At 38.2% G+C, this 24,346-nt stretch overlaps 1 protein-coding gene across 1 annotated transcript in view; it reads left to right on the forward strand.

Annotated features, from left to right (window-relative positions):
- Positions 1-24,346, forward strand: part of ARID4B (AT-rich interaction domain 4B) — a 102,048-nt gene that overhangs the window by 28,632 nt on the left and 49,070 nt on the right. Inside the window, exons 3-8 of the mRNA XM_070932553.1 lie at positions 9,298-9,408; positions 11,385-11,450; positions 15,266-15,356; positions 16,857-16,936; positions 18,011-18,102; positions 22,868-23,006. Coding sequence (XP_070788654.1) covers positions 9,298-9,408; positions 11,385-11,450; positions 15,266-15,356; positions 16,857-16,936; positions 18,011-18,102; positions 22,868-23,006 — 579 coding nt within the window. The remainder of the gene's footprint in view (positions 1-9,297; positions 9,409-11,384; positions 11,451-15,265; positions 15,357-16,856; positions 16,937-18,010; positions 18,103-22,867; positions 23,007-24,346) is intronic.

Below are 24,346 nucleotides of genomic sequence, written 5' to 3' on the forward strand. Positions count from 1 at the left end.
GTCCCTAGGAAGGTAATTAGGTCCTTACGGTGGTGGCGGTCTCCGGCACTTTCTCGAGGTTGTGTTTTCTTTGATCCGCAGAGATTGGTGGTGACAACGGACGCCAGTCTCCAGGGCTGGGGTGCTCATTGTCGGGGCCACCTGGCTCAAGGTGTCTGGACTGCCGTCGAATCCCATCGCTCCATCAACTGGTTGGAACTACGTGCGATCTACCTGGCACTTCGGGCCTTTCATCATCTTGTGTCCAACTCCCACGTTCTGGTCCTCACGGACAATATCACCGCAAAGGCCCATGTCAACCGTCAGGGAGGCACTCGATCTCCCTCTCTGATGTCGGAAGCGTTACGGTTGGGTCTCTGGTCGGAAATCCATCTGGCTTCGTTGCGGGCAGAACACATCTCCGGTGTCACCAATCTACAAGCCGACTGGCTCAGCCGTCAGCGGCTGGACCATGCGGAGTGGCGTCTCAGTCCTCGGCTCTTCCATCAGATCACGATGCGTTTCGGGATGCCGGTGATCGACCTTTTTGCCACGTCGATCAATGCCCAGCTACCGCGATTCATCTCACGGTTCCCGTCGGCTCAGGCAGAGGCCGTCGATGCTCTCCGCTGCCCGTGGCCCCCAGGGCTCCTATACGCCTTTCCTCCAGTTTCTCTGCTTCCCCGGGTAGTTCGCAAGTTGTTGATGGAACAGGCGGAAGTCATTCTGGTGGCTCCACATTGGCCACGCAGACCTTGGTTTGCGGACCTCGTGTCTTTGTCGATAGACCAATCTTGGCAACTGCCTCAACCGCAGGACGCTTTAACCCAAGGGACCTTAACGCACCCGGACCTGCAGTGGCTCCGTCTGACCGCTTGGCGATTGAGCGGCATGCGCTTGGGACGGTCAACGTTCCTGCAGACGTGATTTCCATTATTCAAGCGTCGCGAAGGCCGTCCACGGACCGGATTTATTCGGCCACTTGGAAGTCATTCTGTGCCTGGTGTGCTCAGGCAGGGGTTTGCCCTCTCCAGGCTTCCATCGTAAATATTCTTGTCTTCTTAACGGAAGGTCTTCGCAAAGGGCTGTCCCCCAACACATTGCGGAGACAGGTGGCGGCAATTTCATCGGTCCTTACGGTTGGGTCTTTATCGTCTTTGTCACAACACCCTTTAATCCGCCGATTTCTGCGAGGGGCTACAAACCTTTCCCCTCCTGTGTTGCACAGATATCCAACTTGGGACCTTTCGGTTGTTCTAAATTCCCTTACGTCAGCTCCATACGAGCCTTTACGCATGACGAGCCTTCGCCTTTTGACGTGCAAAGTCGCCTTTTTGGTTGCAATCACCTCAGCCCGACGCATTTCCGAATTAGCCGCTCTTTCAATTCGGGAGGACCTGTGTGTGTTCCATGCCGACCGTGTGGTTCTCCGCTTGGACCCAACCTTTGTACCTAAAGTGAATACCACCTTCCATCGTATGCAGGAACTTATCCTGCCCAACTTTTGTCCTCATCCAAACCACGGACTTGAACGACGGTGGCACTCCTTGGATGTCCGACGGGCCCTACGGATCTATATTAAGCGGACGGCGGATTTCCGTAAAGCGGAGGCCCTATTTGTCTCTTTCTTACCAGTGTCCTTGGGCTCCAAGGTGTCTTCATCGACCATTGGCAGGTGGATCCGACAGACGATATCCAAAGCATACGAGTTACGATCTCTCCCGAGACCATCTCGATTGACGGCGCATTCTACCCGCAGCGCTGCGACATCGGCAGCCTGGGCTACTCAGGCCTCATTGCTCGAAATATGCAGAGCGGCTACATGGACATCGCCTTCTCCATTTATTCAACACTATAAGATTGACAAATTTGCTTCAGCAGATGCCGCCTTTGGTCGTAGAGTATTACAACGAGTTGTGTCTGGGGGGGGGTACTTCGGACCAGACTGGTCCCACCCAACTGTAGGGACGTGAATCTTTGGCATGTCCCATCCTGGCTGCTGTCTCCACCCACAATGGAGAAGGGGCGTTGGTCTTACCTGAGACGCACCTTCTCGTTGGGTGGAGACAGCAGCCAGACCCTCCCTCTCTTTCGCCAGTCTGGCCCTTTTTGGTTTCTTACCTGTCTCCTCTTTCTCTACCATGTTCTTGGTGTCCCACACGCCGAGCCTGTCTTCTTGTCCTCGCCAAAAGCTGGGTTTGCCCGGTAACAAGGGCGGGACTTAGCAAATTTGATGGGCTCAGTCTATCGGCCTAACAGATGACCACACCCTTCCTGGCTGCTGTCTCCACCCAACGAGAAGGTGCGTCTCAGGTAAGACCAACGCCCCATTTCACAATTTATCATGTACATTAGAGCATGTGGCTAATTAGAATTCACTATTAAATGTTGTATAGCACATCTCAGAAATTTAATATTGTAAGAAAAGCATAAAATATATAAAAGATTGGTATCTCCAAAATAATCCTGATTTCTTGGGATACTTTGATTAGTTTATGTAGCATTAGTCATTGTTAAATTGTTTTAAGTATATTTCTTTTGAACTTAGTTAAATGATAAACTAGAACAAAGTTCTAAGTCTATTTTTTCTTATTTGTTCAAATATTTACTCTTTTTTTCAATATGCTATTCTGAGTATAACTCATTATTAAAAGTTATGTTCTTTTCCTATTTTTAATCATAGAAGTATATATTTTGTATTTATTATTTTTTTCCAAATATTCAGATTTAATTATTAGTTTATATCACAGGTTTGAACATATTGAACCCGGAGGACTGTCATTCACATATATGCACACTAGCCCATCATGCAGCATGATGCTTGCATACTAATTGTTGATGTGTTGCTTGTGAGTTGAAGCATATGCTGCATTTTCGTCCAACATATTTTCATTCTATTATATTTGGCAATCAGTTGTTTAAATAAGTTACACTGAGCTATGAGAAAAAGGTGGTCCTTTATTTTATTTGAGGGTTATACATTATCCACATACATTACCCTACATACAAGGCATTCTTAAATTCAGTTTTTTTCAAAATTCTAAATATATTTTAAAAAAATTTTCAGAGATCACAAGTATCCAGAAAGAATGCAAGCAATAAAGGGGTAAATTGACTGTTTTAACATACACCTAAAATTCTGCTATGGCATTTTAAAAGAAATATCAAATCTTCATTTTGAACCAAACAGGTTATTTTATAACTAACACACACACACACTCACTCACTCACTCACTCACTCACTCACTCACTCACTCTCACTCTCACACTCACTCTCACTCACTCGCACACTCATGTTTTGCATTTTTCCTCCCAAGTGATATCTATAGTAAAATATTTGGCAGAAGATGACTTCTTCCTTTAAAATGCCCCTACTAAAGATCAAGTGACTCTGGTGGAAGTTTGCTATTTGTAAAAATCAGGTAAAGAGACACTTTCTATGATGTTTATAAAAGTTAGAGGTCTCATTTTCCTCATTATTTTCATGCTTATGTCTCACCCCTTTTGTCAATCTCATTTGACCCTCAAGTGGTCAATTTGGAACTGAAACATTCAAAACCGTAGAAATGGTGGTATATTTTAGGAGCATACTATCACCTCTTTCAATACTAGACAACACAGTATCAACAGTAGAAACCTTCAAATTTCTGGGTTCTATCATATCTCAAGACCTAAAATGGACATCTAACATCAAAAATGTCATCAAAAAAGCACAACAAAGAATGTTCTTTCTGTGCCAACTCAGGAAGCTCAAACTGCCCAAGGAACTTCTGATACAGTTCTACAAAGGAATTATTGAGTCTGTCATCTGCACTTCTATAACTGTCTGGTTTGGTTCTGCAACCCAACAACACAGACTTAGGCTTCAGAGGATAATTAGAACTGCAGAAAAAACAATTACTACCAACCTGCCTTCCATTGAGGACCTGTATACTGCACAAGTCAAAAAGAGGGCTGTGAAAATATTTACAGACCCCTCGCATCCTGGACATAAATTGCTTCAACTCCTACTCTCAAAACGACGCTATAGAACACTGCACACCAGAACCACTAGATACAAGAACAGTTTTTTCCCAAACTTCATCACTCTGCTAAGCAAATAATTCCCTCAATACTGTCAAACTATTAAGTCTGCACTACTATTAATCTTCTCATTGTTCCTATCACCCATCTCCTCCCACTTATGACTGTATGACTGTAACTTGTTGCTGTATCCTTACGATTTACATTGATTGTTTCCTAGTATGATTTGATTGCTTATTTGTACCCTATGACTATCATTATTTATTTATTTATTTATTTATTTATTAGATTTTTATACCGCCCCCTCTCCCGAAGGACTCGGGGCGGTGCACAGCCAAAGTTAAAAACATACAATATAAACAATTAAAATACGTTTAAAACAGAATTAAATCTAAAATGGCTCCCCAATTTAAAATGCCTTACCCATACCCCTATAAAAAGACGAATTTAAAATTTAAAAATTTAAAATTTCCACATTTAAAAAGGGGGGAGATTTAGGCCAGGCCAGCTTGATAAAATAGAAAAGTCTTAAGCGCGCGGCGGAAGGTGCGCAGATCCGGGATCCTACGTATCTCCGGGGGGAGCTCGTTCCAAATCGTAGGTGCCCCCACAGAGAAGGCTCTCCCCCTAGGGGCCGACAGCCGACATTGTTTGGCCGACGGCACCCGGAGGAGCCCCTCTCTATGGGAGCGTACTGGCCGGTACAACATTAAGTGTTGTACCTTGTTGTACCTTATGATTCTTAACTAATGCATCTTTTCTTTTTACGTACACTGAGAGCATATGCACCAAAAACAAATTCCTTGTGTGTCCAATCACATTTGGCCAATAAAGAGTTCTAATCTAATCTAATCTAATCTAATCTAATCTAATCTAATCTAATCTAATCTAATCTAATCTAAGTGAGGTAATTCTGTTTGAGGGGGGGAGCAGAAAAATTCCAATTTTTCCATGGCTTGGTCTCCTGAGTCCTTACTTTGCAGGGGTTTTATAATCATTTTGATACTTTTTCTTAATAAATGCCAGACATGTTTATTTAGTGTAAAGCTACTATAGTTTGTGGAAATGTGATGGTCAAGTACTTTGTTTTAGAGAGCACTGTTTGGACTATTTTCCCTATTCAGTGTATTCGACTGTTAAGAAATGTGTTTTCCACAGGAAAACAGGAGTCCATATGGAAATTAATCTGGATATACAAGGTAATACCAAAAGTCAGACTTCATAGACAATTACTGTGTATAAATTACATTAGCATTCAAAAGTTTCCTTTAAACTTTACTCATTTAACACCTGATCTTTGAGTATTCCTAAACACAGTAACATTTTCTTTGAAAAATAAAATAAATAAATGATCAGCTTGTGGGGGGGTACTTTTGATACAACCTATATAGTCACTTATGCCCTGGTCATCTCACATTTGGATTACTGCAATATACTCTACTTGGAACTACCCATGCAGAGTATTCAAAAGCTACAGCTGGTGCAAAATGCAGCAATGTAGATAATTCTGGGACCTCTAGAATGGCCCAGGAAACTGCTATTGAATGAACTGCACTGATTGCTGGTGTGTTTCTGGGTCCAATTTAAGGTATTGGTTATGAATTTTAAAGCATTTTATGGCATGGAGCCAGCCTACCTGAGATAAAGTCTCACCCGAATGGGATTGGACCCATTCGTTCCGTCAGAAAGGGGATGTCGTGGACCCCATCAGTTAAGGAATTCTGGCTGAAGTGATCCAGAAGAAGGGCCTTTTTCTGTCATGGCTCCCACCCTTTGGAACATAATGCACCTTGAGGTGAGATTTGCCCCTACCCTGCTTGGCCTTCTGCAAGAGCCTCAAAACCTGGCTCTGCTGATGTGACCTCAGTGGGGCATTTCCATGTTGGAGGTGGTTAATGGATTAGGAAGAAGATCCTACCTCCATCCCTTAATATTCTGATTTTTAATTTATTTAATCTGTTAATTTTAATATTTAATGTTTTCGGATGTTTGTAAGCTGCCTGTAGTCACTTGACAGTGAGATGGGCAACATACAATTTAATTAATAAATATTTAGTTACAGGAAAAGGTCATATAAGTAAATAAGATGGACATTATCTGAATATGGATTCATATTTAAATTATGAAGGATTTATTATACTGTCCTGTATAGATTTTTATAGTACAATATATTATTATATTTAGTTCTGAATTATCAAATTTGACTTGAAAGTAGGGTCTTTGAAGTATTTCCTACTCATCTATTTTTTGCAACCAAAAACCTTTTAATTTGCATATATTACACATGAAAATAGACCAGCAAATCCTACGTGTATAGAACAACATAAAAAATTTCATCCTTTTAACTTGCCTTTTTGTTTTCTATTCTTTTTTTTCCTGCTGCATAGTCCTTCACAAAAAATGATGAAATTTGCTATGAAAATCTGTATTTGGGAAAAGGGTAGATCAATATTGGTATTCCTTTCTTATTTTTATGCAATATAAATAGAAAAGAGTGTTAATTTGTTAGTTATTATCCATGCTTTTCCTTGTGAGCAACATTCTATCAGTGTGACATATTTCTAAGCTATGACAGAAAAATAGGTATCTTTTTGTGACTGTCAGTATTATCTGCTGTGAATTCTTTGAATGATTTAGAAATGACAGTACTTTTTCATTCTATTGTCTTCAGTTTGTTTGTGTCAGAAAGGACATTGCCCAAACATAGTGTGTACCAAATGAAGAGTTGTTAAATGAATTTGAATACAATTATATAGATTCTATTGATTGTGTCTCTAGCAACATGTTTCTTCCTGAAAGCCATATATTTTTAACTGTCTTTCAGCTAGCCGAGATTGCCAAGTATCTTGATAATACTAAATATTATAAATCATGTTGTTTAGTTAAGACTACGAAAAAGTTATTTTTACTTAACAATTCTTTATTTTCCTAAGTGCCCTATTTATGAATGTTTCCTATTGTTATTCCTTTTTGTCCAATCATGATGATAGAAACATTTAAAAACTCATTTAATCCTTATGTTTTGATAATATATGATATCTTACATATTTCAGTTATTGAAATGCATGCAAAACTGTTGAAGAAATAATACTTCAATAGTGTATTTAGCATTTTCCATATATATTTGTTGTTAAGATCTCATTACAATTTCACTAAAATTTTAAGAGCTAAAAAGGCATTCATATCCATCTCACCAAGTTACATTGTTAGACCAAATAACAATTATGGAAAAGTGTAGTGAATGCAGGAGCCTAAGAGCGAGTAACCTAGTGCCTACCAGTGTTTAGTTTGCATTCTATAAACTCCACCCAACGTGAAATATAGTCGATTATGAGAGCTGTAATCCAAAACAGCTGGAAACTGCTAGATTGGTTTTGTGTTTAATAGTATTTTTATTTTCAGATATTTCTTTTTTATGACATAACTTTGGTCTAAAATGATAGCTGTTCAAATAAATGTTATTTTAAAAATATGTTTTAACTATGAACAAGAAACGGTTAAAAAAAAACCTGGCTGAGAGCCAAAATTGAGGTGGATTTTCAATTTATTTAAAAAATATTAGCATGGGTTCAGGTTTTGATTCTGAGACAAGCTCTGGTACTTGGCAAAATTTCATGCACCCTACTCTGAGGAATAATGAATAGATTTATAGTGGGGGAAATAATTCAAGGTGGAAATGATTAAAAACACTTACCCAGCATTATATCTGAACTCAAAAGTCAGTCTTCTGTTAGCTACCTGTCCATATATGAGTAGGTGGTGATTTTTAGTACTTTGCAACCTGCAGTTGTGCATACAAAGCACCTCTTTTTAAATCATTAAAGCAAGCATCTTTTTCCCAGCTGAGCAGCCATGCATACAGAAACAAGCCTGGGAAAGGATGCAGCTGTTTTAATGATTAAAAAAAAAAAAGATGACATGCATACAGAGATTTCTGTATTCAGCAGTGTGGATATCTGTGTGTGCGTGCGCGCACACAAATTCTTGTCGGAAGTAAAAACTGATTTCACAATAATAAATCTATGCAAGTTCTGCTGTTATTGGTCACTGAATGCAGGATTATTTCAGAGGAGAATAAAGATTTTTGCTATGCCTTTGTGAAATCATACATGTTCATTTTAGAATTTCATAATTTTCAATATTTAAGGGCTATGTTGATATAACACTTGAAGCTATGACTTGCTGAAAAGTACAGTTTGAGGTTTGCATAGGGAAACAGGATTGAGATATTAGTGTGGGATCCCAATTATAGGTACTTTGTCCCAGAAATAGTGAGGGACATTGAGAATTGTAGTTTATTGATATCAGGAAAACCATATTCTAGACCAGGAATGTCAAACACGTTGTCATGGCAACATCACATGATGTATCGGGACTTTTCCTCCCTCCCTTCACTAAACTGGGCGTGGGTGTGGTCAGCACGTGATGCATCTGGCCCATGGGCCGTGAGTTTGACAGCCCTGTCCTAGATCCATGATATTAAAATTGAAAACTGGCTTCTCAAGGACCTACTGAACTTGCAGAAGTGAGACAGAAACTTCAGAAATTTATTGCAGCAGACTGTTTGTCCCCAGATTGAAGTTCTGCAACTATTCTAGGTTTCCTGTTCCTGGGTGAAAACACATAATCATCAAAGACAGTTATTTTTCACTCCTGCAGTTGGAGCTTCCAGCCTAGTCTGTGATAAATTTTGCACTGCAGATTAGTTTAAACTAGTGTCTCATTTTGAAAAATTCACTTTGGTAAATGCAGGACACCCCTCCCTTTTGCTTTCTTCTCTCAATTCCATATATGTAATCCATATCTATTCTTGAAATACAGATAGAAAATGAAAAATATTTTCCAAAAGGGTATTGTCATTCTATTTAATAAAATAAACATTTGATTGTATCCATTACAATAAAGTGGTAAGGTCTTCTTTCTAAAAAAAAAAATAGATTCACATTTTAATGTTTATGAAATTACAAATAATTTAATTGTTCCCACAGATGAATGTTTTGGTAGAAGTTTGGGCCAAAATTTAATGTTAGATAGTTTATTTTTACAAATATTTTTGTACTTTTTAAAGGATTTACCTAAACTGGATTCACACAACACTTATGGTTTATTTTGTTTTGTCTTAATGTGTTACATAAATCAAGATACTGTGGTTTAAGCGTGCTTTATGAATTCAGTTATTGTGATTTAATAAATAATTATTAAAACAAAACCTGGCTGACAGTGATGTAAGACTCCAGTTTGAATAAGTCAGAAATTCCAGAAAAGATTAAAAGCCCACTTCCACTTCTTTCTTAGACCCTTGATGAACCGCCCTATTTGACAGTAGGCACTGATGTGAGTGCAAAATACAGAGGTGCCTTTTGTGAAGCCAAGATAAAAACAGCAAAAAGACTGGTTAAAGTCAAGGTATGTATATACATGCATTTTAAAATTCATTTTAGGTATATGTAAAATACATAACTGATGAACTTTTGAATAATAATCTCTTGTACCTATTTTCCATCAGAGCAAGTGTTTGTCAGGCTACACTTTTTTTTCATTTCATTAGGTAGGCTCATAGCAATTGAAGGCATATAAGAAATAAAGAGCATTAGAGTTTGAATAGAAATGTAATTATTTCTGCTAAATTTGCCTATAACATTAATATAATGAATCTGGATAAAAGGAACAGCACTGTATGATTGTGTCTGCATGTATTCCCATTTAACAGCAACTTTCTGAATGCTTCTAATTATGATACTGGTTTTCTAATCTACAGTCTGCATGCAGTTGCAGAAAATCCATTTATTTTACACAGGCTTGCACAAGAGAAGTTGAGTCAATTGTTTCCATAAATCCAAATATTTATTGTTTCAAATATTGTGTTTGCTATCTAGCTAGGACCTATTTCCATTTACTCTTGAATAAATAACATAAGGATTGTAATCCTGTTTGCAAGATTGAAAGCATAAATTGCTTAATGTGATCAATTTCTTAATTAAATATCTGTAATCCAAGTAGGACAAAATAATTAGACCTTTTGGCCAAAACAAAAATCAATCTCACCTTCAAAAATCTCAGATTTGGCATACTTTGAAGTAAGCTCTCTCTTGTTTTCAAATATTCTTGTTATCAGTTGTGTTAAAACAAACTTTTTTCTTCTCGCTTTTTCCAAATTATGGGAAGCTAATTTGAAGCTATCACCCACAAAAAATAAATGTGCACACTTATCACTAGCCAATTTGTACATACTCTTAGTAAGAATATTAGCCTTTGTGATCTTAATCTTTAAGATTAGATCCTTAGAGCTATATTTAGATTGCTGTTTCAGGAATTTTTGGCTCCACCTCATGAAACTCCTTTTAACATATTTCAAAATCTAATCCAGAAGTTCCCCCAAGCAAACTTGAAGGCTTTAGGGGAGAAAACAAGTACATTTTATTGATGCTCGAATTGGACTTCACTCCATGTATTGACCTTCCATTGACACTACATTTATCAATGGAATAGTATTTAATCTTTCTCTTGTAGCAATTTTTGGTACATTTTACCAGAGATAGTGAAATCAGACTATTTCGCTTCTTAGTTCATTGGCTTCCAGGTTTTTTTATTTTAAAAAAGTGAAGTTTTTAAGGGCCAGAGTATTCTCCAGACACTGTATTTTTAGAGTAACAATTAGAAATGCTTATTGATAGGGGAATACTGGTACTTATATCTCTCTGCATCTACATCCTAATTGTGTTCTGTCCATATGGTTTAGAGAATGATAAATAGATGTGAACAATTTGATTTCATTTCACCTTGCTGTGGCTATGTAGTTAAGTTGGAACCACAAAATTTTGCTGAAATCTACATTTCAGATATTTTGTAGGCAAGGCAAAAGAAAATTGTAGAGAATGAAGGTGAAAGAATAGTTGATGTTATGAACTACTTGTATAATTGTAACTTAATGATATTGTTATTGATTGGATTTATGTGTTTTCTTTTAAAGTCTCAGAGAAGCATTTGTCTTCCAACAGTAATGGTTAGGTTGGGCTTAGAGTTACTTGTTCAAAATCATCTAATCACTTAACCTAACTGTTACTGTTGAAAGATAGATGCAGAAATTTAAAGAAATGTTTCCTGTGTCTGCATCTGTATCCTTGTGTTCCTTTATAAAGGGGAAAAGGATATTAAATCAGCTGATCTTTATAAATGTATATTAACTCTAATACTTTAATTCTATTACAATCTGGTTGTTCCACTACAAGAGAAAACTAGTAACAAATGAAAAAAAAATGCAAAATGTGAGTTTCATTTGAACCTCAATAGCGTCATCTACTGCAAATAGGTTAAACACGGGTTCAGAAATACAATAGCCATTCTTATATTGCTTTAAATATGTTTACAATTTCATTTTCTAGGTAACATTTAGGCATGATTCATCAACTTTAGAAGTTCAAGATGATCACATAAAAGGCCCTTTAAAGGTAATATATTTGAGTAATTGGTGAAAAAAATGAATAATTTTTGGAAAATTTAGAGTGTATTTGAAATATATTATAATTTAACAGTTCAACAATATAGCATTGACATTATCCTCTGAATAGAAACATTTGTTATTTAAAAACACTGAAATGTAATTTACAGAGTAATGCTGTATGTTGTAGAATTTAAGAGCCTATTCTTTGGTAAGATCTTATTGTTTTCTGTATAGTGGATAGTACAGAACAATATGTAATATATATTTATTTATTCAATTTATATAGTTGGCCATCTCAAATAAGTGACTGCGCAGTTATATAAATTCAGTAATAAATTTGGCAGCATAAAATAAATAAATTTTGGGGGGGATCAGGCAACATCTACTAAATATTTGTGGAAGTGTCATTATCTACATATAAGACTCCTTGGAATTCACTTAGCAGCCTGTATATTTTTATTAAAGATATATAGAGATTACCAGTGTGCAGCCTGTGAACTTCAGGCTGTATGTAGCTCTCAGAGTCTTTGGCTTCAATCTGTCACAGGTTGTCTGGAATACATTTCTCTTACAGGCTTGACATAAAACATGGCTGGAAGAAGTGCTATTGTTGTATGAAAGAAATACTCATCTCTTTTTTACAAGTGCCAACCACTAAGCTCATCAGTTTCAGAAAAAAAAAAACAACTAAGCACATAAAGGAAAATTCCTAGTAAAAGAAAATCTGCACAATTTTTTTTCTATAATTTATAATTTTTTGAGAGAATCACCAGTCAGGTAATTGGTGTCAGTAGCATATAACACTGTTGCCATAATATAATATAGGAGCCTGAATAGCTCAACAGACAGAGCTCTGTAATTTAACACCAGCTGTCTGCAATTAAAGTAAGATCGAATCCTGCCAGGCTCAAGATTGACTCAGCCTTCCATCCTTTCTAAGGTAGGTAAATTGAGGACCCAGTTTGTGGGGGCAATAAGCTGACTTTGTATAAATATACAAAAGTATGAAGGCTATTGCTTAACACATTGTAAGCCGCCCTGAGTCTCCGGAGAAGTGCGGCATATAAATCAAATCAAATCAAATAAATAAATAAATACCAGGATTTTCACAAAGCTTTGACAGAGTTACTCATCAAAAGCTTAAGTAAACCTGATGATCATAGAGTAAGAGAATCTGTCTTTATCAATCCAAAATGTAATGGCTATGAATAAGTATATTCCATGCTAGAGTTAATTAGGAAATTGAATGAAAATAAGGCTGCCAATAGTGCAATGCTTTTGTTCAAATCTATGGAAAACCCACATTTAGAAGGCAGCATTTGTAAAGCACATAGAACAAGACAACCAAAACTTTAGGTCTCAAACATTTGGGAGCCTTTAACCTAGGAACAAATAGCTATGGGACAATAAGATCATGATTGTAAAACTACTGTACGGCCAGTTTAGCAAAAAATAGATATAGTAAGGATTTTTTTCCCTCTCTGGAACCAAAAGTCATCCAATGAAGCTGATTGGAAAGAAATTTAGAACAAAGTTTTTTGATAAATTTGTCATGGACAAGCCTATCAGTCTTGAAGATTCTGTCTCATCTCCGCTTTGGGGACCACATGCCTCCAAATGTAACAGTGGCAGGAAAGACATAAGCACTAAGATGGGCTTTGATCTGATCCAACAAAGCTCTTACTATTCTTTTATATAATAGTAAGTACTTGACAAAGATTTGTCATAAAGAGTAATTACTAGTGCTATGTAGTTTGTACTCTACCTCCTCCTCCTCCTCTCTTTTTGCAAAGAATGTATGGACTGTGTGCACTGTGCTAAGTAGCATCACAAAAGTTGTTCCTAATCAAAATACAGTCCTTTATTCAACTGAAATGGTATGTTTCCCTTTATACTGGTGAGAGAAATTCAGTTCCTGTATTATAATACTCAAACTGCACATTACAGTAGTATTTTAGGCGTTACCTTTAAAATGGAAATCAACTGTAGTCCCCTGTGATGAAGAGAAAATACCGTATTTTTCGGAGTATAAGATGCACCTTCCCCCCCCCCCAAAAGGGTGAAAATCTTACTCTGAATGTAGCCCTGCCCAGCTTTCAAACGGAGGTTTCAGAGGCTGAAAAAAGCATCAGAAATGAAACTTCAGAAAAGAAGCCCCCAAACAGAGCTTCAGAAAAGAAGCCCCCAAACAGAGCTTCAGAGGCTTTTTTTCTGAAGCTCTGTTTCAGAAGCTTTCAGAAGCAGGAAAAAAGTTTTTTCTGAAACCGAGTTTCAGAAGTTTCAGAGGCACAAAAAAAAAAAAGCAAAAAAAAAAAAAAAAAAAAAGCAATGCACAGAGTTTACAACCAAGGAACCTGTTGCTAAAATTCACCTCTGGGAACAGCTGATTGGGGCAGTGGTGGGTTGCTCCTGGTTCGCACCGGTTCACAAGAACTGGTAGTAAAAATCTGTAGTAGTTCGGAGAACCGGTAGTAACATTGGCTGGCCACGCCCCCGAACCGGTCCCTAGCCCTGTCGCCGCTCGCTTACCTCGCCCACCTCATCAGAGGCTTTTTTTTTTTTTTTTTTTACTTTTAAAAGCATTTTTTCTACAACCTCTTTGGCCGAAAAAATGCTTTTAAAAGTAAAAAAAAAAAAAAAAAGCCTCTGATGATCGCGTGGCTCAGCTGGGATTGTCAGAGGCTTTTAAAAGCATTTTTTTCTGCAATCTCTTCAACCGAAGAGGTTGTAGGGAAAAAAATGCCTTTAAAAGTCTCTGGCGATCCCAGCTGAGTTGCCTGATCATCAGAGGCTTTTAAAAGCATTTTTTTCTGCAACCTCTTAAGGTTGTAGAAAAAATGCTTTTAAAAGTTTTTTTTTAAAAAAAAGTTGGCCACGCCCACCCAGTCACATTACCCCAAACCACGCCCACAAAATAAGCCATGCCCACAGAATCGGTAGTAAAAAAATTTAGAACCCACCCCTGGATTGGGGGTATTCCAGGAGGCCGATCCACCTGCCAATCAGCTTTTTTCTTATTTTCTTCCCCCAAAAGTAAGGTGCGTCTTATACTCCAGTGCGTCTTATACTCCAAAAAATATGGTAGTTTTCTTTTTCTGGCTATAATATTAATTGATCCTTACCTTTGTACTCATAGAAAATATAAAAGTAGAAAGAAAGGAAAGATGATGATTAATAAAAATAAATATATGAATATTAAATTGAACATTTTAAAAATAATTTTAAAATAATTGGTGCTTTCCTTTCTTTCTTGTCCAGAATAAATCTTTAGAGATGTTGTCTTCAATCTTTTTTTGATATGCAGAGAATTTGAAACTATACTGCACACTCTTTCAGACTTTTAACCCTCAGTACTAAGAAGCTTGTCTGCCTTTTGTTTTACATACTATTTTAGTGAGCCATTTTGACATCAACTCTTTTTCACCATCTGCTGGCAGTAAAGAAAATATAAAGTACATCACTGTACATGAAAATAGATTTTTTTAGAAACAATACTTCTTTTACAAATAATTTGAACAGGCTGATCAATTATTGTTTTACAAATTCTGGCCTTATTCTAATTGGACTTTTTGCTTTCTATCTAAGGCTGAGAAAGAGTGGCTGGCTCAAGGTCACCCAGGAGACTTTGTACCTAAGGTGGGAATGGAATTCATGGTCTCCTCAGATTTCTAGTCTGGTGGTATAACTGCTACACCAAACTGCCTTTCATATGCTACTGTACATGAGTATAAAAACTAAATTCAATAAAATAAGAAGTGAAGTGGTTCAGTATTTCATAACCAAGTGCTTCTTCAAAAACCTTTAAAGTTGCTTTTGTTGTAGGTAGGAACTGTGGTGGAAGTCAGGAATCCAGATGGAACTTATCAGGAAGCTGTCATCAATAAATTAACAGATGCTAGTTGGTATACTGTAGGTAAGGAAAACTTCTTTTTACACAATTGAAAAATTAAGTTTGTAAAAAATTACTTTCTCCTGTAATATTCACCAAGGGTTGGTCTTTGTATTCAGTGAGTCTTTGAGTTTCAATATAGAATCTCCATTGAAATTGATATGCAATCACTTATGAATGTTTTGGGACAGAATCTGCTTGATAATGATAAAAAGACAAATAGAAATAGGAAACGAGAATTGTGCAACAGCTTTAAATAATAACTTCTTGCCAATTCATAGAATTTAGAATCTGACTCTTAACATTTTAAAACTTCAAGGTATATGTTGCATTAAAAAGGCCCTTTTTGGTCCTAATTTTTCTGATTGGTTTTTGACTGTTCTGAATATTGTCCTAATTCTATGGTATTGGGGCATCTCATCTTTCCAGCTGCTTCTAGAAATTATAGAACAAACTGCTGTTGTATATGCATTTTTTTCCATTCAGTCCCATCCAATTCTCACTGACTGCTTGGCCTAGTTCCTGCAGTTTCCTTAGCAAGGTTTTTCAGAAGTGGTTTGCCATTGTCTCCTTCCTAGAGCTGAGACTGGCCCAAGGTCATCCAAATAGCTTTGTGTGTGAGGCAGCACTAGAACTCAGTCTCCCAGTTTCTACCCTGATGCTTAAGTAAATGAAACTAGCTCTCTTATACAGATAGTTCTTGACTTCTGACTGGTCACTTAGTAACCATTTGAAGTTACCTAAAAAGGGGACAAAATAGCCATGAGATCTATCTGGATTGAGCTTGGTAGTCCCATTAATAAATTGTGATGTATCCCATCATCATAGTTCAGTACTATTATACATTCCCCCCCTCTCTCATTCATTCTCTCTCTCCCTCCCCCCCTCCCTCCCCCCCTCCCTCCCTCCCTCTCTTTCTCTCTCTCTCTCTCTCTCTCTCTCTCTCTCTCTCTCTCTCTCTCTCTCTCTCTCTCTCTCTCTCTCTCACACACACACACACACACACACACACACACACACACAATATAAAGTATTATCTATCAACATTTTAAGATTCTTTTGTCTCTTGTGCTCTATCTCCCTTCTTCCTTTCTCTGGCTTTCTGGCTATATATATATATATATATATATATATATATTTAGAAATCATAATATTAAAGCAGTGGCTATGATATATATATATATATATATATATATATATATATATATATATATATATATATATATATATATATATATATTTAGAAATCATAATATTAAAGCAGTGGCTATGATACTGTTTCCTGACACAGCTACAACATGTGGAATCGATGTATAGTTTGTACTTAACTTATTTTTATTTTCTGTCTAAAACACTCTATAAAAAGAAGAACAGTTGTTGAAGTCATTATAAAATTGATAAGTATGAAATTTATGGAATAAGTAGGCTCAGCTGTATGTTTAATTGAAATTTAATTAAACTTAAGGAAATAAAAAAAAAACCTATACAAAATTTTATATTGTTTCATTTTACAATTGGTAACAGTATTTGATGATGGAGATGAGAAAACCCTTAGACGATCTTCACTTTGCTTGAAAGGAGAAAGACATTTTGCTGAAAGTGAGGTAAACTTTTTCTTTTTAATTTAGCTGTGCTGTAGAAATTAAGCATGCTCTGCTAATATTTGCCCACTGATTAATGGAATGGAATGTATAAGGTGTGCTTCACTGTCAGTAGTGGGGTATAGTTGTGAAATCTAGAAAAAATATGATTCTGTTAAAGAGAATCTCTGTTACTGTCACGTGTTCATGTGTCAGTGGCTTGAGTAGCATATTTTTTTCTTCTAATTTAGCTTTCTGTGACTGGAACATTAGGCAAAGACATTTATTTGTACAATAAAATGTGTGTTTAATGGACATTATAATTAGATTTCAATTGTGGTAAGAGGGGTTAAAAGTATAGAATAGTATAACTCATACTAAGAACAAATAATTACCTACAGCTTAATAATTTCCAATAATAGGAACCTTTAACTTTATTCAAATACAAAAAATATGAGGTATTGTAGTTTTAATTCTTAAAATGTACAGTCTCCTCATTTTGATTGCTCCTATACTACAGCTTCTCTCCTGCACATAAAAAAGTATTTTATGTGGGATGAAATGAGAATGATCCTCTTTTTTTCTTGTCTTGAATGACAAAAATGGAGATAATACAGAAGAAACAGTGGTGGCTAACATTTATTATGTGGAGTTATCACACACAGGTTGTCCCGCAGCGAGTTGGCTGCAGCAAGATGGCTATGGCAGGTTGGCCACGCCGAGTTGCCCTAGACCCCTTCCTTTGGGAGAGATGACTACAAGAAAGTGGGGCTTTGGCTCTATCTTCTGAATAGAGATTTCCTCTCCAAAAACCTTGCCTTTTTATGTTATTTACCTTACTGAAGGTAGGAAAGGAGAAGATGGCATTTGGGATAGATTTATGATCTCTATAAAACAGTGTCTCTTTGTAGACACTCCGTATTGTGCTGTTGATATTTCTGTTTTTATGCTCCTTGCAGGTTGAGTTCATAATAGGGCCCATTGTCTGAATTATTCTTTGTTTGGTTTTTTTCAAACAAATGTGTTAGTTCATATTCTGACAAATCTGTGTTGTGAAATTCTCTGCAATAATTGAAAAAATAATGTTTTTGTCAACAGACATTAGATCAGCTCCCTCTTACCAACCCTGAACATTTTGGGACTCCAGTCATCGGAAAGAAAACTAATAGAGGAAGAAGATCTAATCAAATGTAAGTTTTATGTTTATCTGGTTCATGATTATCTTAATTTTAGAATTATTTGAACTGAATAAAAAAGCAACATATAATTCAAAGTAGAAGATGAAACTGGAAAGTTACCTGGGGAAACAGCAACTCTTAGGGTTTGTTTTAAATACAGGCAAGATTTAGAATGGATTAAGGCATGGGTCAGCAACCTGCGGCTTTGGAGCCACTAGAGGCTCTTTGGGCCCTCTACTGTGGCTCCCTGTCCCATCACTGGTTCACCCCGCCCCCTTATTCTGTTTTTGGACTCCAGCCCGAAGCAGCAGGAAGCGAAGCCTGCCCTGCGCGTAAATGTGGTGTGAAGGCAGGTACAGGGCAGCTTCGCTCCTGCACTCTCCTCCCCCCATCTCTTCTCGTAACCCCCTGGCCAGCTGTGGCTGAGCCGGAAGCGTGCGCACGCTCAGAGAGACCCTCCTTAAGTGAGCCGCTGCCCGCCCCATGCGCACCTTTCCTGAGCTTTGGCACTTGCTTGAGGAGGGTCTCACCGCGTGTGCGCACACTTCCGGCTCATCCACAGCTGGCCTGGGTGTCCTGAGAGGAGGAGGGGGAAGAGGGTCGCCTGAGTACAGGAATGAAGCTGCCTTGTACCTGCCTTCACGCCACATTTGCACATAAGGCACCCTTCGCTTCCTGCCACTTCAGGCTGGAGTCCCAAAAAGAAATGAGGGGCGGGGCCAACCAGTGATGGGACAGGAAGGGAAACTCCTCACTTTGAAATGGCAATACAAATCCCCCAGGTAATTACTATTTATGTTGAGTAACATATTGCTTTGGCAATTCACATGACTTCCTAATATGCAACTATTACACATCCACATGAACTTTTCAATTGCCTCAACAGAGTTAAAGTTACACCCTCAGGAAAGAAACATGCGTGTTCTCTCTCTCTCTCCCTCCTGAAGAGCTGAAGAGCTGCCGCGGGTGGGTGATGACATGGCAAAGCGATGGCCGGAGCATTAGTGCAGGAGAGAAGCCACGTCCTGTTAAGACCCTCCTAAGCGAGCGGCCACCCACCCCGCACACGCATTTGCTGCACTTTGGCACTTGCTTGAGGAGGATTTCCCTGCTAATGCGAACGCTCCCGGCTCAGCCACAGCCGGCCAGGGAATTACGAGAGGAGAGGGGAGGAGGATGGTCGCCCAAAGGGAGTGGGGAGAGAGAGACACACACACACATAGACACACACAGGGAGTGATACACATAGAGGGGGTGAAAGAGGGTAAGAGGGGGAGAGAGAGAGAGAGAGATACAGAGGGAGAGAGACATGGGGGAGAGAGGGGAAGATAGGGACAGACAGAGATACAGAAAATGGGGGGGAGAGAGGGGGAGGGGGAGAGAGACATAGAGAATAGTTTTGTGGCTGGGTAGGCATGGCTAGGTGGTCATGTGACTGGATGGGAGTGAGTGACATCGAGTTGACCACGCCCAGTCAGGGTTTGTGGCTCCCAGTGTGTTTTTTTTTCTGTAGGAAACGGATCCAAGTGGCTCTTTGAGTATTTAAGGTTGCTGACCCCTGGATTAAGGAAAAGGCTGTTATTAATCTCTTATAGCTACAGTTTAGATTGGCATAAGCTTAGTGGAAGAACTATGAGGTTCACTTAGTTGTTTTATACAAAGGGCAACCCATTATTTCTGAGAACCAGGCAGAAAGGAAGATGTTCTGTTCCATTGTTTACAGCTTAGAAACTGGATGATGTTATGAAGGTGTGTTCCATAAGCTGCTAAAAATGCTTTTGATCACTCCTGAATATACGGCTCATTCATCTAAATGAATATTCCCCTTTTGGAGGCTGGAAGTTGGAGGAGCATTAAATATGAAAGCATAAGCTTTTATTTGTATTTAGTACCACAAAGTTATTAGCCTCACTGCTATGCATAGGATATTGATGAAAAATACGTCCTGAAGGTTTTAATTTAGCCTCATGAGAAACACTCTAAAAGATTCTCAAATCTACCTCAGTAGGATGTTGAATGCCATCTGACTTGAGGGGCCCATTACCAGCATTATATAGCTGCTGATATCAGAAGCTGCAGTCAAGAATTATAGTGAAAACATGGAACATAAGCAGCATGAACATGGGAAAACTCAACACAGTGAAAGAGAAAATAAATCGGCCACAAGCTGACATCTGAGGCATCAGAGAATTAAGATGGACTAGGATTGGACATAGAAAATCACATTATTACTCTGGGCACAAAAAAACCCCAAACAAACAAAGAAGGAATAGCATTACTTTTATAACCAGGAGAGATATAGCAAGAACAAGACTTAACTGCAATGCGATCAGTGACCTAACAATGCAATTAAACTTTTGTTGTTGTTAGTTGCGAAGTTGTGTCTGACCCATCGCGACCCCATGGACAACTTCCCTCCAGGCCTTCCTGTCCTCTACCATCCCCTGGAGACCATTTAAGCTCACGCCAACTGCTTCAGTGACTCCAGCCAGCCAGCTCCTTCTCTGCCATCCCCTTCTTCTTTTGCCCTCAATCGTTCCCAGCATTAGCTCTTCTCCATTGAGTCCTTCCTTCTCATTAAATGGCCAAAGTATTTCAGTTTCATCTTCAGGATCTGGTCTTCTAAAGAGCAGTCAGGGTTGATCTCCTCTAGGACTGACCGGTTTGATCGCCTTGCAATCCAAGGGAGGCTGATAAGTTCAACATGAAATTGACAAAAATATGCAGGCAAGATATATGCCATTTGTTGTTGGAATGACTGGAATGCCAAAGTTGGAAATATTAAGGAAGAAAATAAAGTGTGGTCCAACAAAATGAAATAATGTAGCAGAATGACTTACAAACTTCTATGAATCAATGATTTTTTCCCCAAAACCATACACATGGACACACAAATACTGGCATTACAAGACATTACCATACCACTCCTTGTATCATTACCATATGGAGTATACAGAAATCAAGTTGACTATATTACTGATACAAAGAGGTGGAGAAAGTCAGCTACAACAGTAAAGACATAATCAATGATTGATGGTGAAGTGGATCATAAACATCACGTGCAAATACCAAGTTAAGCTAAAACAGCAGCAGAAGAAAGCCAATCATTTTCCATGATCTTATTTTGACTAGATATAATCCATTTTCAAACAGAATTTCCAGAATCACTTTGAAGTCCTACATCTCATTGACAGGGAAACAGGGAACTGGTGCTGAAATCAGAGAAGTTCCTAAGAATAAATGTAAAAGAGATTACCAGAGACCAAGAAGCGAAAGAAAGAAAGCTGGATGTTAAAACAAATGGTGGAAATTACTAAAAAGAGAAGTGAAGCCAAAGCCAAGAAAGACAAAAGATATCAGAAGAGAACTTGACAAAGAATTTCTATTGTGTTTCTCTGAAACGAAGACGTGTCCCGATAATAAGCCCAATTGGGCTTTTGAGTGCATGTGCTAAAATAAGCCCCTCCCTGAAAATAAGGCCGTACTAATACTTAGACACATGCGCAACTGCCACGCAAACAACATGATGTGAGGAGGTGAGGCGGGGGGGAAGGGAGGGGGAACATGCCCCATGCACTCCTGCCATCCACGCAGAACCTGCAAACCCTAGCTCGTGTGCCCCTTCTCTTAGTGGCAAGTTGGATGCACCGCTGCCACTCGGGAGAAGAAGAAGAGAGAGGAGGCGCTGCGAGAGAGCCCATTTCTGACGTTTTTTTTCTCCCGGGCTGCAGCAGTGCATTCAGCTTCCCGAATCTGGCTTGCCGATCTCAGCTGGCGAGGGAGTGTGGCAGGTGGGGAGGGGTGAGGCGGCGGAGAAGCAAGACGCATGGAGCAAGACAGGACTCCACTAAGAGAAGGGGCACATGAGCTAGGGTTTGCAGGAGCGGCCTCCATGAGGCCGTTCCGGGTGGATGGCAGGGGCTGTGGGGCATGTTCCCTCCCTTCGCGCCCCCCCCGCCTCATCTCCTCACCTTGTGCTGTTTGCATGGGAAGTAACGAAAAAGCTGCCATGATTGCTGGAGGCAGTGGCCTGAGCAGCACTGGCGAAGCAGCCGGTCAGCACTCCAGGGCCAAGGTTTAGGGATAAGACCCCGATAATAAGGCCAAGGCTATATTTCAGGGGTCAAAAGAAAATAAGACCCTGTCTTATTTTCGGGGAAACACGGTAGGTGCTGTTAGAAGAACAGTATTGTAAAGACATTGAAGTTTGAAATAGACATTGAATAACAAGAAAAGATCTCAGAATTTCCAAAGGATTTTAGAACTCTGAAGAAGGTTCCAAACTTGAATTGGTATGCTAAGGACACAATTGAACAGACAGTAATTAATTCGCAGAAGATCAAAAAAAGATAGAAGGCATCTAAGGAGCCTATGAAATCCTGTACACTAGAAATGACAGCATCAGGATAATTTAGAAGATAATTCCTACTTACAAGAATTTCTACAGGTAATCCTTGGGTTATGATGGTAATTGTCAAACCAGGATAACATAATTTACAGTATTACATCATAATTAAGGCTGAATCAACATGCCCTTTGATGCTATATTACTATGTGGGATTGTTAATGGAAAGTTATTGATGGTAACTATTCTTCCAGGATCAGCCACCAAATTAATTCATTTATTTATTCCATTCACTCATTCTATAGTTCTCCCCTCCAGTTTGCTGTAAAGTCATAAACTATAAGCCTATATTTAAACAAAAGTTCACTTTTCATACTACTAACTATGAATTATATAATAAACATTTAAATGGTGACATCTTTTCCCTTACAGCCCAGAAGAAGAATCTTCCTCATCCTCAAGTGATGAGGATGACGATGACAGAAAACAAACTGATGAATTATTAGGAAAAGTTGTATGTGTAGAAACTGTTAGTACGGATAAAAAGAAAAATATTTGGTTTCCAGCTTTGGTAAGTACTTACTTTCTGTATTGTTTAATTTTTTTTTTTTTGAAAAGATAATACAGTCCTAGAAATAAGATTGCAATTTTAGTTGCAATCTTTAATAAATCAGTGCTTTGATACAAAACAAATAAATGCAGAATAGCACACAAATTATTATATATGCAGGAGACTACATTGATAAAGGCCTTATTTTAACCCTTTGATGCTTAAATTGTAAATATGTAAATTGGTGTTTGTATGTACTCAATAGAGTGTGCATGTTTATGAAAAATGGAACCCTATTTTGACTCATTTTCTTTTTAAAATACTAAATACACTCTATTAACATTTTTTTGCTGTTGGTCCATCAAGCCTCATAGATGATGTGAAAAGGCAAAATCTGTATTATGATACAAAACTTATATTTTGGTGGAATGCTTATATTCAGAGATGGTGTAACCTGGGATGCTGGGATGCAAATAGTAGGATGAGCTTTTAGGATTGTGTTGCAGATGCAGTCCCAAAAGAAATGACTTCATGCATATACCATACACATAGATGATGTGAGGAGGCCCTTGAAACAGCTGCACCAAGCCTTGAGGAGATGAATTCAGAGAGATGCTTTAATCACTTTACACAGCTTTATTAATTACTGGCTTTATATCTTGCTTGTGGTTTTCTCATGGTTAAAAACAGGTGCTGAGTTAGGCAAAAGACTTTTCTTACATTTTAGGTTATTATGTAATAATAAGAGGGTGTCATTAGTAGAAATAAAGAAGTAGGCCAAATAAGTATATTTTATGCTACTGAGAGTTGGATAAGTTGATCAGCAAGAAGATAGCAACAGTAGTAAGGGATAAGTAGAACTTCTTTTTGTTTTTTGAGATCTTAAAAGCTATCATGCCATTGCCATATCCACTGAGAGGCAGCAGATAAATAAAATTTCTGCTAATATAGAACATAGATTTGCAGACTAGAAGAAAAATCCTGGAGTACATTTTTACAAGTCATTTTGCTTTAGTCTTAGAACACAAATTTGAAGCATTATCATATATACTAGGTCCCTTATGAATCAGACTTCTAAGTTTGGTAACTTGACTTTATAATCATCAAGTAATAGTAGGGTTGTATGGCTGGAATTTTAATTTAGATTAACCAGGATCTTACAGTTATATACTGTATATGCTGCTATGAAATAGTTAGTAAAATTTAAAATATAGCTCAATAGACTTGAAATTACAGCAAATTGTCCATAGTGTCCAGAAATGTATTAAATGCTGGCAGAAATATCATATGCATCTGAGGATTGGCACATGTTGAGATAGCTTACTAACATACCTTTATTTGTGTCTAACTTCCACATCTGC

Source organism: Pituophis catenifer, unplaced genomic scaffold (assembly GCF_029215685.1).
Source record: "Pituophis catenifer annectens isolate HBS135680 unplaced genomic scaffold, rPitCat1.0.hap2 SCAF_1, whole genome shotgun sequence".
Taxonomy (NCBI): Eukaryota; Metazoa; Chordata; class Lepidosauria; order Squamata; family Colubridae; genus Pituophis; species Pituophis catenifer.